This window comes from Rhinolophus hipposideros, assembly GCF_964194185.1.
Source record: "Rhinolophus hipposideros genome assembly, chromosome: 9".
Lineage (NCBI taxonomy): Eukaryota > Metazoa > Chordata > Mammalia > Chiroptera > Rhinolophidae > Rhinolophus > Rhinolophus hipposideros.
In genome coordinates, this window is record NC_138055.1 from 70281383 (window position 1) to 70297520 (window position 16138).

A 16138-nucleotide genomic window follows, 5' to 3' on the forward strand; every position below is an offset into this window, starting at 1 on the left:
CAACCAAAGTGTCCTTTGATAGGTTATTAGATAAAGAAAATGTGGGACATATATATGATGGAATACTACTCAGCCATAAGAAAAGATGAAATACTGCCATTTGTGACAACATGAATGAATCTTGAGAATATCACGCTAAGTGAAATAAGTCAAAGGAAAAACCCGAGAACCATGATTTCACTTATGTGTGGGATCCAAAACTGAAAGCAACAAATGAACAAACAAGACAGACAAGCAAACAAAAACTCATTGACACAGATAGGAGTACAGTTACCAGAGGCGGAGTTGGATGGGGGAGAGTAGAAGAGGATAGAGGGTATCGAATATATGGTGATGTGATGGAAGGAAACTTGACTTTGGGTGATGAACACATAAATCCAGTATACAGATGATGTATTGTATTGTATAACACTGGAAACCTATATAACTTTATTAACCAATGCCAGTCCAATAAGTTTAATAAAATTTTTTAAAAAGAACGAAAAAAGCAATAGAGGAGGGGAAAATGGCAACCGAAACAAAAGGCAAAAATACAATGCTGTAAAATTCAATTAATTATCCAGTTCCTATCTTTATTGTTTCAGTCTGCCAGTTCATATCATAAAAGTTGGAAATAAAACCATCTATTATATCACTGAACCAATCTCCTCAATATTGGAAATGATGAAAAAGGTATAACAAATTGAAAAAGGAATTCAGACCGTTAAATTGTTCATGTCAAGTATATCAATAAAAGATGAGCTAGTTTAAAAAAAAGAAGAGTGTTTATTTATAAAAGTTAAATACTTAACTTGTATTAAGAATAAGACTTGTGGCAGTAAGGCAACAGCTGAAGCAAACCACTTGATAATTGATTTATTCCTCCTAGAATCGTGTCCATACAAAATAAAATTTCATTCAGCAATCTTCCAATATAATTCTATTTATCAACCTAGTCAGATAACATTAAGTCAGGCTATCATTGAACAAAAAGTGTTCATATAAAAATACTAAATCACATTTAAATAGAATGGTGACTTCTGATTATTCTTTTTAGGCAAACCTAGTAATTTGAAAAGACATTTCCCCCAAAACAAGTCCTACAAATGTTACCCAATCTGAAAGAAAGCACAGCATTACCTATCAACTAGTTGATAAAAATGGAAAGTTCAAACAGGGCTCGTTTAAAGAAGTTAATTTCAATCCCATATTTTTCACTCTAATGTTGGGTGGTGCAGGGTAAAAATTCTACCAGCCAAAGTCTTGGAATACATATATTTTAAAAAGTCACAGATGACCTTTCAAAATTAGAACGCTAGTGAATATCTTATGTTGCATTAACTCTCAGAAGCAACATGATCTGCAGAGATTTCACAAGCCAGACAGTCAGTTATAATCAGTGGTTGTGGTGGAAAGGACCTGAGGAGGATGTTATGAGACCTCCAGTATAATTTTGGCTCTGCTATTAACTTGCTGTATGACCTTGGCCATCATTTAACCCCTACAGTCTTCATTTACTTCATGTACAGAATAAAGGGTCTTCACAAGGTGAACTCAAAGAAATTTTCCACGTCTATGACTCTCACTGATTCTGCTTCTAATGGTTCTTTGACCTTGTGTTAATCTCTAATCTTTCTGTGTCCTTTCTTCACCTAAAATGGATGCAGGCAAATACATAATATTATTATAATGAAATCTTAGTAAGATATTTTAAAAACTAGTTTCAAGTTAATCATCTGCCCTTTGACCAATAATCAATTGAATCAATTTCCATAGCAATAATAAAAATTGAAGACCTTCTTATTAAAGTTTTTGCTATGCAATCTGTCTTACAATAAAATGTATTCTATTATCATGAGGAAAGATAATAAAACACTCTATCTTTTTTATAGCACAGTATTGGGGGGGGGCAAAAATCACAAGATGAGTCTGAAAACAAATTCAGATTATCTTTTTAGCCACCCAGTTGACAGAGCACTGTGGCACTCAGATGGAATCCATAAAAAACTGAAAAACAAAACAAAAAAAAATCACAGTTGTAATGGTCATGAACCTGTGATCTAATTTAAATAAATATGCACTTGTTTGTTTTTTGTTTATATGTTCTGAATGCCAACTTTTTGTGATTTTATAGAATGGTCTTAAAAGGAAGAATTCAGAGTTGATGTTATTAATTCTATATTCAAATATGAGAATGTGGACATACTAGAACTTATGTATGCATTTAAATACTAGGTCCTAGAGTAGCAATGCTTTAAATTATCTTTTTCACATTCTATTTCACACTGAAAACAAAACATACCCTCAGACGTCTAATGTGGTATCAGAAGCACATCTCTGACAAGTTAGTAGATAGACAACTGCATAATATCTCAGATGGAAAGACTTCTGACATGCAAAGACAATAGTGAGAATGGAGCCAAAGTGAAGCTGGGAAAATTTCCATTCTTCCCAGGGGGTATCTTTTTTGGGTGTCAGAAGCAAACCAGGCACATGCAGTCGTAAAGATTTAACTAAATACAGTACGCTGTTCTGTAATTAAAAATCATTCACATACTATATAATTTGGGGTTATTTATATCTTTTGTTTCCTTTAAACTGGAGAAACGATTATTGGCTACTTTTATAGTCCCTTCATGTAATTTTGAAGAACTAATTGAGAATGTCAAGGACTAAATTTAAGCTGTCACTCAAGCTAGACACTGAAAAGAAAAATTGAGGATGGAATCACAATCTAAAAAGTAAAATAAAGTTTGCTACAATTTAAATAACCCAGATTTAGAGAATTGCTTGAAATTTAGATCACCGAAGTGACTAATTCACATTCAACCTGTAAAAAATATAGATGGAGCCCAAGAGGAAAGACACCAGCCTCCAAAATTCAGTGTGCAGGTGAACTCTCTGGTCAACTCACTAGGACAAGCCATTCCAGCACTCTTCTTCCTTGGAAGGAGACAGGACCAAACAGAATGCAGGAGATTCTCCACAAAATGAACCTCCCGGCACACCCTCTCCCACAGGCCAGTCACATACATAGATTCCATTTCCCCTTCCTCTGTCTTCACATTAGATCCCTAATGAGAGCCAATGTTCTGGGCGAAACAGATGTGAAGCAGTGTCAGGCCTCGCTGAAAATGTCAAAGAGTGATGATCGCAAGGCCCAAAGAGACATCAGAGCTAAAGAAAAAGTTGGGATAAACGAGCCAAGGGGGGAAAGAAAAATTAAAAAAAAAACAAAAAACTTCAAGATGAAGCTAGATACCGTTTCAGGACAAGGTTCCAAACAGACTTGCTCAGAGAAGTCGACATTTGCCCTTTAGGTCCCATCTGCTCAAGTAAACCTGCGTTTGAGTTGAGGAGAAGAGGGGGAAACAGGGAAGGAAAGGATGTGGGCCAGGGTCCCTGAGTTTACCTTGCATTAGATGAGCCTCTAATCTCATCTTTAGGGAGCCCTGTTCTCCTCTCCCCTTCCCTTTTCCCCCTCCCCAGAGGCCTTGGGTGGAAAAGTACAGCAAGTTGGGGAAGGAGTTGGGAGAAGTCGGAGCAGCAGGAAAGGGGGCGACTCTGGCCTTACCCGGGCTGCTCTGGACGAGTAGGGGTCCTCGAAGAGGGCCCACATGCGGGGCTGCAGCCTCCTCCAGCGGCCAGACTTGCCGTCGGGGCCCCCCAGGCCCGCGGCGTCCTCGATGCCCAACCTCTTGGCCGCCAGGTCCTCTTCGTCTCCAGGGTCGCCACCGATGAGGTCGGGGGTCTCGAAGATGTCTAGCGCCTCTTCGGCGTCGCGGTGCTGCCTGTAGGTCATCCAGCAGCAGGGCTCCACGTCGGTCTCGTCGATGCCCCAGAAGGCCAGCTCCTCCTCGAAGAGCGGCCCGCACACGTCGGCGGGGCAGTGCAGCTTGCCCGTGCGGTAGTAGTTGAGCACATAGGCAAAGACGCCCGGGTGCCGGTCGAAGAAGAACTCACGGCCACCCCCGGGGGGGTCACTGCCGCTGCCGCAGCCGCGGGAACTGCAGTTGCTGGCGCCTCCTTCGAAGCAGCCGCCTGGCCCAGGGGACAGTGGGGGTGGTCGCGGCGGCGGCGACAGTGAAGGGGGCGACGCCTGCCGCTTGTCACCTGCCGTCGTCAGGCAGTCGCCCTGGGGTTCAGAGGCTGCGAGGAGGGCCAGGCGCGTCCCAGGCAGGGTCTTGAGGGTGCTTCGGTAGGTTTCGTGCCGGGTGCCCCCGACATTGAGGATCACCCTCTCGTTGTTCTCGATCTTGCCCATCTCTGTGGCTCAGACATGACTGGGAAAAGGCGAACAGGGCGCCAAGTTAAAGATCCCGACAGTCAGAGCTGCACTGTGACCCCTGCCCCCACTCCCAGCCCAACGTCCCAACGTGCAGGGTTGGCAGATAAGCAACGGGCAAACGACCCTCCCAGGGCGACAACGGAGCCCAGCCCGTCCTCCCCTCAAGCCTCACACCTTTCCCAGGTTTCCCGTTCCTTGACCTTCCATGACACCTTTTTCCCTGCCTCACACCTTTCTCCCGTTGTTCTGATCGCCCCTCCTTCATCTTTTCACCCTCATTCTCCCTCCCCTCTGTTCTTTCTCAAGTCTCACCTGCTCCCAACCCTTACTCCTTTCCCCGCCACCATCCCCACTACCAAGCCCTGATCTCTCCCTCCTAAACCGTCTTTCTCCCCCTCCCTTGTCCCTTTCTCTCCCCCTGCCCTGGTTCTTTTCTTCTACTCTCCTAGACTCTCCTCCTACCCTAGCCTGGGGGCAATCCCTTTAGGCAGGGAGTTCTCTCCTATGTGCAACTTGGTAGTACTGGGTGACAGACCCCCCCAGCCCCTGCCCCCTGACTCAGCCGAGAGCCCCCCATTGCACGCGTACCCTGGGTCAACTCTGGACTGCCTGCTGCTCCCGGGCTCTCAGGGCGTGCCCTTTGAGCGACCTGTTCTCGGTTCACCTCTACTCTTCCTCACAGACCAAGCAAACAGACTGAACGCAGAAGTCAAAGCAAAAACATCTCCCTGCTGTTGCCTTTCACCAAGGAGAGCTCTGACCAATTTCCCGATACAATTGCCTTTTCACATTATTGTTGTTGCTGCTATTATTATTATTACTTGGAACAGGAAAAGACTAGGATCCATTTTTGAGAATAGAAGTGATCCATGCATCCCACCCCATCCCCCTTTCCCAAGAAAAACAAATGCCTCAGGGATAGGGGGTGGGGGGTGATTTCTAGGAGGGGCGAGCGCCGGAGAAGCTGCGGGAGGCACACCCCCTGGGTCCGCGAGCTGGAAGTCCTGGTTGACAGTGTCCCCGTCTCCATTCTCCCAGCCACCTCTCCCCAGGGTTTCACCTCCACATTCCTATTGTGGAACGGAGGAAGGGGATGCCTGTCTGCAGGGTCGGCGTGCCCTTCCCAGCAAATCACCCCCTTTCCCTCCCGCCTCCAGATACCTTAACAAGACCGAGAGAAAAGTGGTTCTGCTTTGGTTTCCGTGCGGACGAGGTTCTCCCGGCAGCGGGACTGAGTCCTGACACCCAGCCGCGCCGCCCTTCTCCAACGTGAAACTACTTGTTGGTGTTTTCCGGGTACAGGCTGTTGGGAGGCTCCTCTGGGCGCTGGGGTCGCGGAGACAGCCCCCTCCGGCCGCCGGCCGTTCTCCCCGCCTTCATTCTGCGAGCGGCGGGCTCGCCTCGCGCCAACCTCCGCGCCCAGAGTCACCATCGCGCAGGGCTGGGCAAACCATGGAGCTCAGGGCGGGTCCAACCGGCGCTCGGTGACCGCGCCGCGAGCGGGCAGATCGGCTGGCGGTGACTGGAGCGGAGCTAGCCGGAGAGGTCAAGAGAGCTCACCCACTTGAAGGGGAAGTCACCCAGCTCGGATTTCGACCTGCAGATTATGTTTCTGCCCCCAAAGCAACCGCTGCTGGAGCTGCCCCTTCCGCACCACTCGCCATCAACCTCCGCTGTCAAAGCACAGAGCTCAGGAGAAGGTGGTGGGGGGGTGGGGGGTCTGGAGAAGAAGCTATGTTGTGCCAACCAGATTCATCTATTTTTCTTCCATGAAGCTCTATCTTCATGCTCTTTGGAGCTTCTGCCTGCCTTATTTACACCCCACTCTCCACACCCTTTCTCTCCCTGCTGCCCCACCCCTCCCAACAAGTGAGAGAGAATCTCAGACCAACTGCATTTTTTTTTTTAAGGACAGCTGATGAGAGAGAGAGGTCTACTTACATACAGGTGACAAGTAAGTGTTGTTTCTTGTGGCTCTGGCTTTCTCTTTTCACTCAAATGTAGGTCTCCAGGCTCTACATCATGGTTATATAAAACAAAACAAGTTTAAAAAGTTTATTCCAGGAACACAATGCTCTCGCAAGAAAAAAATTCAGGTTTCTTTATAAAAGTGAAAAAGACAAGCTGCAGATAGCCAAGTACCAAAGTGATTATCTATAATAATTAGCCAATTTATTCCTTTCTTAAATTTGAATTGGGCTTTGTGTTTGTTTGCTAGGGCTGCCATTACAAAGTACCACAAACTATATTGTTTACAGCAACATATATTATCTCACAGTTCTGGAGGCTAGAAATTTGAAATCAAGATGTTGTCAGGGTTGATTCCTTTCAAGGGCTGTGAGCAGCCTACCCATTCCAGGCCTCTTTCCTTGGCTTGCAGATGCCCATCTTCTCCCTGTGTCTCTTCACATCATTTTCTCTTTATGTAGACTGTCTCTGTATCCAAATTTTCCTTTTTATAAAAACACTAGATGTAATGATTAGGGCCCACCTTACTGACTTCATTTTAACTTGATCACCTGTGTAAAGACCCTATTTCCAAATAAGGTTACATTCTGAGTTACTGGAGTTTAGGACTTCAATATCTCCCTTTGTGTGTGAGTGTGTATGTGTGTGAGTGTGTGTGTGTTTGTGTGTGTGTGTGTGTGTAGGTGTGTGTGTGTGTTGTAAAGTTGGAATGCTGGGAGACAATTCAACCCATATCAGACCTCACCACCAAATACAGTGTGTGTTTGTATGTATATTTCAAGGAAGGAAGAAAGAAAGGAAGGGAGGTGGAAGGGAGGAAGGGAAGAAGGAAGGAAGGAAGGAAGGAAGGAAGGAAGGAAGGAAGGAAGGAAGGAAGGAAGGAAGGGGAGGGAGGAAAGAACAAGAGAGTAGGCACCTATTTCACAGGTATGTTTTGATAGGATTGAAGCCCCAGAGTACGTGAAACAACAGGTTGTATGTAGGAGGAAATCTCTTTGAAAAACAGTTACTGATATTGATACTATGATCTGAAAAGAGCAAGAGTTTTGAGATACTAATAAGAAAGTGTCAGCAATATAAAGGACTGCAAGGTGGGCAGTTAAATATAAGCAACTCACTAAAGAAAACACCTGTTATGACAGTAAATAAACAAAATGAAGAATTAAAACATCTTTAAAAGGTCATTGATATCTAGGAAACTAATGCAAGAAAATATGGCATGTATACATGCATAAGAAATTTACTAACAATATGTTAGTAAATGTTTAACAATAACTTAAGGACAATATAAATTTGCTTTGCTAGCATGCAAAAAAGTGTAAAGCTTAAATATTATGGTAGTGATTCTAGTTTTGTACTATTATCACTGAGGCATTTCTAAATATCAATAATAGTTAATTTGAATTGCCAGAAAATTTACAAAAAAATTATATTCAAATTTTAACATGCATCCTCATATTGTCTACACGGTTCCTTATATAGCTTAATGGTGTAAATTCAGTTGGGAGAAAAAGGCAGATGGTTTGCTTTAAAATAAACTAACAATAATAAGTGTAATAACAGAAGCATTTATATTAATAGATAATATTTACTGAGATCTTACTATATGCAAAATGCCACATAAATTACTTTTTTATTTTAAATGGAAGAAATATTCACATTAAATTGTAAGACTTCTAGAAAGATAACTCACACAGATGGCAGGAACCAATAATGAAAACCTTCAGTTTGATAATGTTTGATAATCTATAAAGAAACCAAAAAGAAGGGGGAAAAGATGCAAAGGACTCATGGGGGGGGGCAATGCGAAAAGATGTAATGAATCAATTTAAGGCTAAGTTTATATAAGCTATCTAGAAATAATCACATTGACAAAAGGATCATCTTTTAGAAGAATTCAGACTTTTCTTGTGATTCATAAAGGATTAAATGTGAAATTAGAGAACATGTCAGATAAGTTTGAAAATAAGAATGTGAGATAAAAAGATGAGGTTGCATATCACTGGAGAAGTGAGAAAGCAATGAATGAAATAGTCTCTCTCTCTCTCTCTCTCTCTTTTTTTTCTGGTCAATATAAGAAGGGGAGATCCTAAGACAAATATCCATCCTGAATTATGTAAGACAGGAAAGAACAGAAAACCCTTCCAGCTATCTCCACTGATCCTGCTATAAAAGCCAAAAGTGAAAAGAAAAAGAAAGCAAATCTTTGAAAGATAGCAATGGAAAATTGAGAAGAGAAAAAAAAAAAAAAAAAAAACATTTGCACTTTTTTGTTGGTCTCTGTGGAGCAAGGATTTAAAAGACCGTATGGACATTACCCCTTGCAGGGAAGCAGCTTAAATGCTGCTTCTTTTATATCCTTGAGGCAGCATCACAGAAGGCTACAAAAACCTAGCGCTACATCACCAAAAATCTGGATTGATCTCATGAAGCCACACTGTGAATGTCAGAATGACATACTTGTAAGTTTAACATTTGAACAAATTAACTCTTTTAAAGTCCAACGTAAGGATTTAAATAAAATCACCTTCAAAAGTGATATATTTATAGATAAAATTCCTCTGCAGTAGATTAAAAAATGGCCACAATTTCCTATCCCTCCCTCTTGGCATGACCCTTTATAAGGTGACTTCTCATCTTCTCCCAGCAAGTCTGTTTCTCCAGCCCTAGACGCTGTACTGGCAGTGTGTCATGTGGGACAGCCTGCGGGTTTTCTAGTCGTGCGCCCCACATAAGAACTCAGGACATGGTGAGGCCAAAAAGGAACTCCAACGGAGCCATAGATAGGGGAGTCATACCACTATATTCTTGCTGGCGGCTGGGTTGGAGACACAGGAAATAGTATCCACACGATCTGCAACCTTCTGTACCCTTCTCTGCCAACCAACCAACCCCACTTGCTAACTACAATCCATGCTTGCTAGTTCAGCCACCATCTTCTTGCTAGCCCCCATTTTCTGCTAGTGTAGCCATGGCAGCTATATTAGTGGCCAATGGCTCACTGGTTACAGCTGATGGCCGACTAGCCACAGCTGATGGCCATCCAATCACAGTTAATGGCCATTTACTACCCTAGTGAGCACCTTTCCACGTGAGGCCGAGAGTCTGAAAACTGCACTCCTGGCTCTGTCCCCACACTGTGTAACCTGCTTTTGCCAATAGAATGAAGAGAATGTAGTACCAGTTCAAACCCTGGACTTTAAAATGTCTTGAGTGCTTCTGCTCTCTCTTTCTTGGAACCCTACCCCGGGACTATGAGAACAAGCCTTAACTGGCCTGCTTGATGATGAGATAGATACCTCTCTCTCTCTCTCTGTCTCTCTCTCTGTCTCTCTGTCTCTCTGTCTCTCTCTCTGTCTCTCTCTCTCTCTCTGTCTCTCTCTCTCTCTCTCTCTCTCTCTCTCTCTCTCTCTCTCACACACACACACACACACACACATACACACCTTTTTGGTACAATGAGAAATAGTATTAGGAAACAAGTCAGGGGACATAATAGATTAAGGATTTTTAAAAAGTGCTTCTCAATAGCTAAAACATCTCTGTCCCTAAATGACAGCTGGTTTACCCTCCAAAGCAGCACTGTCTTGCTCTCTCTCATGCGCGTGTTCAGAAAAACTGTCCAGCTAAACCGAGCCCAAAGACATTCACCCACAGAATCATGAACTAAATAAAAGACTATATTTAGGATATCATGCTTTGGAATTTTTTGTTATACAAGCCGATTCATCCTCTACATTCCCTTCATCTGATACGTAAAAAATCTGCACCTACTTACCTGCTCTCTTAACAATAACTTAGCACTTTATATCATGTATTGTGAATTCGAAAAGAAAATCAATATATGATATATATTTTCCTCATTTCATGAATTTTTGAGAGGGAATATTTTACAGTGGTTAATTTCAAATTCCACAGGCCTTAGTGGCAGGTAAACTGGAGTTCATCTTCTAAATGTCACTCACGAGATGCCTGACCTAGAAAAAAACTTGCACAACTCCCTGAACCTCAGTCGCCTCTTCTATAGAATAGGGATGATGACAGTATAGTTACTATGGAGATTAAATGACACATGATCGATAAAACACTTAAGGACACTTCTGGCATATTTTAGGCATCTACTAATAGTAACTTTTATTGTCAAATGAAGAAAAACTCTCACCCCCAAATACCGCTAATATTGGACAAAAGCAGGATCATAACCCATATCCTTTGATGGCAATCCTGACTCTTATCTGTTATTCCATACTGTCTTGTACAGAGGTCAAAACTAGCTCAAATTTGGATATTCCATACAGATGTAATGAAACCAAATTTCTAGAATCCTTACAATAAGTCTGCATTCTTCTTAAATTATTTTAACTTAAAAATATGTATATTAACCAACTTTTAATGACCTATTTTATTCAATATACTTTTTATACTACCCAATGTAGTTACTTGAGACAATAATGTAAGACAGAGATACATATGAAGAATTCATGGATTGCTAATTTTACAACTTGGTCATTTGATTTGTAAGAAATGCATATTTGCATTGGTTGTCGAAAGTCAGACTCTAAAATCAAACATAATAACATAGACATTTAGCCAACTTGAGTTTACTATATATTTAGAAAATTAATGTGCATAAATACTGAGAAAAGGCATTTTAAGTTGAAGGAAGAGAACAATTCTCAGTGAGTGTAGGATGATTTTGACTGATGAGCATAAAAAGCAAGAATTGAAAATGGTCCTCTCGATATGAAATATTCTGAATCATAGCCCTCTGCACCAGTTATTCATTTAAATAGATGATGACAGATGATAGATAATAGATAGATAGATGATAGATAGATAGACAGACAGACAGATAGATGATAGATAGATAGATAGATAGATAGATAGATAGATAGATAGATAGATAGATAGATAGACAGATAGATAGAATGGAGCAGCCCATTATTCACACTACACTACTTGAAGTCATTATAACTTACAAAGTGGGCAATATACAAGGGTTTTTCCTAGGTTTTGCTCTATCTCTAAGGGTTAAATTGTTAGATATCAATTACATGTACATTATTTTCTATTGTTCGTGTTCCTTAATAAGTTACAGATGCTACATAAGACATTTCATTAAAACTTTGTAACCTGTATTTTGAGTACTTTCCTGCCTTCTAGTACTCATTATTTCATACATGTGTGACTTAACTCAACTACATTTTATATGTTTACAGATTCCCTCTCTTTATATTGTCTTTGAGGCCTCTCAATCATAGTAGAGTTCTATGCTTTGAAGCGCATCAGATTCCCCTCAGAAGCTTTTTTCCTGTTTTTAATCCCTCCTTTTTCATGTTTCCCTTTCATCAAATCCATTAGTTAACATTTTTCAGGTCAGCCTATAGAACATCTCTTATTTGTCCACTTTAATTCAGGCCCTTCTTTTCTCCTCCTTGCTCGGTCTATTGCATCAGTGTAACTTACTGCCTCTAGGCTTCCTTTTCTAGCGTGACATTCCCATGCTGCAACCTCAGTGAACTTCTCAGTTCATTTGGCTCACATCTTTTCCAAAGTTTGTCAGTAAAATCATGACTTCGTAGTCTGGCATTTGGACCCTTACAAGCATACTTTTCCAGCCTCGCTTTTTCCCTCTACTCTTCAACACAGAATCATCTGCTTGAGCAGCTTTTTAAAATGCAAAAGGATCCACCCTGAGTTTCTGATTCAGTTGGTTTGGTCTGCACCAATTTCTGCAATTGGAAATCTGTGTTTTTAAAAAACATCCTATATTTTATGACACATCCATAGGAAGCTGTATTGAAGTTAATGTTTATAAAAATATGACAAGAAATTAGCTGAACTTTGCATCTGCAGAATATATATTAGGGAGGAGTGGAACAAGAAGAGAACTAACATTTATTAAGGACAAGCTATAGACACCATATTTACATATTTTATTATTCATGACAAGAAGTTTAACAATCAAGAATTGACATATTCATTTTCTCCATACAAGGCAAGGGATTTTCAGAGCAATTACGGAAAAAAAAAAAAATGATAGTAATTGCAGTAGTCAAAACCTTTTTAAATACGTAAGTATAAAATAAAATGCCAAGAACTTTAGATTTAACTCATTTGGTGCTCAACCCATGATTTCACCAGTATTTTATTGATGAGGAGACTGAGACTCTGAAATTTTAAAATAATTTTCCCAGTATCATACAGCTAGTAAGAGACAGCTTGCAACATTCACACCCACAGATGTTTATTTCCAATGCCTGTATCCCAATCAGAGTAAATGGGAGAGCCATGATTTGAATACACGAGTATGTAGAACAGTGATTTGAATAAGAAATAGAAGATAAAAGACATGACAAAAATTAAATACCAAACAAAGTGTACCAATTGTTTAGTGAATAGAAAACACTTTGTCAAAATATCTCAGAGCTGTATCTCCTTCTGTTTAATAAACAGCATATGATAAAAGCACTAATCAAACTAGGTAAATAGAGCAGTTTTTAAAAGGACCGTGTTTAGATTTGTTTAATACAGAAGAAGAAGAATGGAAACCATCAGTCACAAATATTGTTCTGCAAATGGTTGAAAATAATCAGGTTGTTTTCCCCAGGAAATGAAAGTAAGATCTCAAGGAATGAGAAAGCTGAAAGAAACTTGTAATAAAACTAAAGCAAATATAAGTGCACCAGTTTAGCTTTATTCTTTAGAAAGACATCTAGACAGGTGGAAAAGTAGGCTTTTGAAAAGCTACTGTGTGCAGGTTTCCAACAGAATAGAGGAAAGTAAAAATAACATCAGGACAACGAGCAGCTCTAAAGAGGAACAAGACAGAGACAAACATTATTGAAATTCGTCTCCTTTAACCAGACCATGGAAACCTGCTTTTCAATTTATTTTCCACAGAAATCCAACTATGGGATAGCATAGACTATCATGCAATTTTGGGGACAGAAATGAAAAATAATTTAAAACTCCAGTATAAATTAGCATGACAAAACAACCTCTCAGCGAACATGTTAAGCCACATGCCAAAACACATAGTTAATTGTTTCCAAGAGATGTAAAACACTTTTGAATTTGTGTCAGGAAAAAAAAATCAATTTTAATTCCATATTTAGGTACATAATCTTAAAAAGTCCAGTATTCTCAGGCTGTCCTGAATCTTTTTATTGCCATAATTAAACTTTTACATTTAATTAAATAGATTTAAGAGCATCTTTGGTTGGTTTTATTTCATTACTGTGATGGCTCACACAATTTTTGAATGAAATATAAACCAAGAGAATACTTACAATACACACTCCTCTCTAATCCTAAAGATAATACTTCATGCTTTTACTAATAAAAATTTAAATTACTCTGTTCCCTTATAGGCGATGACCAAAAATAAAGTAATTGACAGAAAACCAAGTTAAAAAGCATAATCAAAGACTATAATTCAGAGAAATAAATTGTCCCAAAGGCATAGCAAACAGAATACCTGGAACTAAACTCATCATCTATTATCTTCAATCCCCTATTCAGCCTTTCTAACAACCTTCTAAAATGTATGAGTGGCATCTATATGCACAAGCCAAAAATTTGAAAAACATTTACGACTCAATCCTTTTTCTATCTCATCCAAGATCAACTCTGTTACCAAGTTCAGAAAATTCTTTCTCTTAAGTATCTCTCAAGTCTGTTGAATTCCTTCCATTCTTAACTGTCCAAACAGTCAACATCTTTTACCTTCCTGATATCCACAGCTCTCTAACAGGGCTCTCTGCCTTCAACATTGATAGAAAAATCTATTCTGCGTACTGCTGTCAAAATGGTCTTTCAGAGAATAAAGATACTCAAAGTGCCCTGACCTTTTTATTGCCTTTCAGTAACTATCTCTTGCACTTAGGATAAATTAATATGTCTCTGTCCACCACACCTGGTTCATTTCTTTCCGATATCTGTGGCCTCAGATGGGCAAACTGAAATTGGTGTGGGCTGGATCAACTGAGTTCAACAGAGTTTGCCATCAACATAGTCTCAGGATCTTTCTATGTAGGGTGCCTCCATGTAGTTTCTACAGTATGGCAGTCAAAGGGAGTTGGACACTTTATATTGAAGTTTGGGGCTTCAAAAGAAATAGACCCAATAGATCGTGGTGGAAACTACAAGGGTTCCTATAATGTTGCAACCTAAATTTAAGCTACTGCCTGAGTGATCTTATTTCTATCTACTGATATACTAAACTAGTTCTTACCTTCGAAACATTTCATTTACTGTTTCCCTTACCAGAATTACTAATCTCATGGATATTTTTCCCGGATTGCCCTTGATGTCATTCAAGTCTCTGCTCGGATTCATTGTTGCATGGTGACTGTCTTGACATGGTTATACCCTGCATCAGTCATCCAGAATACTAGAAGGCATGATGTCACTTTTTAATGAGATAGAGGATGTGCAGTGGAGAGGTCAAAAGAGAAAAGAAAACCCTCTTTTGCAAATGGTGAGATACTGAAGATCCTTATGACTTTGTTTTTTTTTCCTTCCTTGAAAATTTGTGGTTTCAAAAAAAGCAAAGTTATCCATAATCTACTCTTTTTTTCTTGTACTTCACCGAGTAATCTGGGGAAAGTATAATTATAAATTAAAGAAATAAGCTAAAATCCTGGCTCTCTAGTTCTAAAACTTCTCTACCTTCCTCCCATTAATTATATCAATCACCATCTTGCCTTATGTTTTACTCTCATACCTTGAGCAATGGCAACAATAGATGGAGACCAGAGAAAAGGTCCATTATAAAACAAATGTTTATGCATTTTTATTCATTAAAAATATCTCATAAATTCACACTATTTCTCATCTGAACAATAAATAGAACACCGAATGAAACCACAAATTTAGGGATTTATGTTAGACATAGGGAGAAGGTTCTGACTTCAATGGTTACAAGAGAATGAAAAGTGCTGTGTTGTCATTGCAGACAATAAAGAAATTATTAGAAAGCAATGCCTGGATCGGCTTAGATGAACTCTCCCTCTAGGCAATAGGGGAACCTAGAAATTTAATTGTAGGCTTTTCCTAGTCTTAGAAATGAGGACTCCAAATCACAAGGGAACATCATTAGATATTGAGTTTCAACACTTCCACCAGGATTTAGAAGCAAGTTAATTCCACATGCATTTTTTTTCTTACTAAGGAAATGTTTCCACAGAATCTAACTCATGGGAATCATACTAGAATCTATTACACAGTGAAAGAAAAGCAATACAGAAATATCTTCATGCCATTGCTGAACTAAAAAAGCATAGGCAAGGCTGTTAACTTGCAAAACCTACTAAGAGTACCTGAAAGCCCCATTCTCAGGCTAGCAAAATAAAAGTCTTGAATCTCTTCTTATGAAGACATAATTACTTTATTGGAGCAAAAATGTTTGCAATAAAAATGGAATGAAAGAATTCTGACCATAAAGGACAACTGGAAGTATAATTTGCTAAATGATACCATAACATGTCCACTACACATATGAAACCCTGGAAGAGACAAGAGACTCCATGGGTTGGACATTTTACTTGCAGAAAAAAGTAGCAGCTGTCACTTAACATGAAAACATTAAGATTTCATCTCTAATATGTAAGATAGCTGGTAAATGTTCTGGTTGTTCATTTTCAAGATATGTAGCAATTATTCCCTTAGATTCAAACATTTATTTCTCAATATTATAAGAAAAGATACGTAGAATGATTTCCACATTTTCTGCCCTAGTAAATGGTGTGTAAGAAGCATAATTTATCCTCTTTATTTAGATAGGAGGAAGATTCTTTATTATGGTTTTATTACTTTACGTTCATTTGGTTATTGAACTTAGCTCATTAAATATATGTATTTAATTACATTTACATGTATGCATATTAACATTATATATGT

At 39.7% G+C, this 16138-nt stretch overlaps 1 protein-coding gene across 12 annotated transcripts in view; it reads right to left on the bottom strand.

The window, feature by feature from the left end:
* The window catches only part of KCNC2 (potassium voltage-gated channel subfamily C member 2), a 199989-nt gene extending 193890 nt beyond the window's left edge, over positions 1-6099 (bottom strand). For 10 of the 12 annotated variants that reach the window (XM_081060860.1, XM_081060859.1, XM_081060858.1 and 7 more), the window contains exons 1-2: positions 5429-6099; positions 3554-4262 (exon numbers count right to left, since the gene is read on the bottom strand). In XM_081060860.1, the coding sequence (XP_080916986.1) occupies positions 3554-4243 (690 nt within the window). In that variant the 5' untranslated portion in view covers positions 4244-4262; positions 5429-6099. Of the gene's footprint in view, positions 1-3553; positions 4263-4441; positions 4507-4855; positions 4991-5428 lie in introns of those variants that run through there. The other 2 variants (XM_081060861.1, XM_081060862.1) reach the window with 2 other exon arrangements.
* Between the last annotated feature and the right edge of the window lie 10039 nt (positions 6100-16138).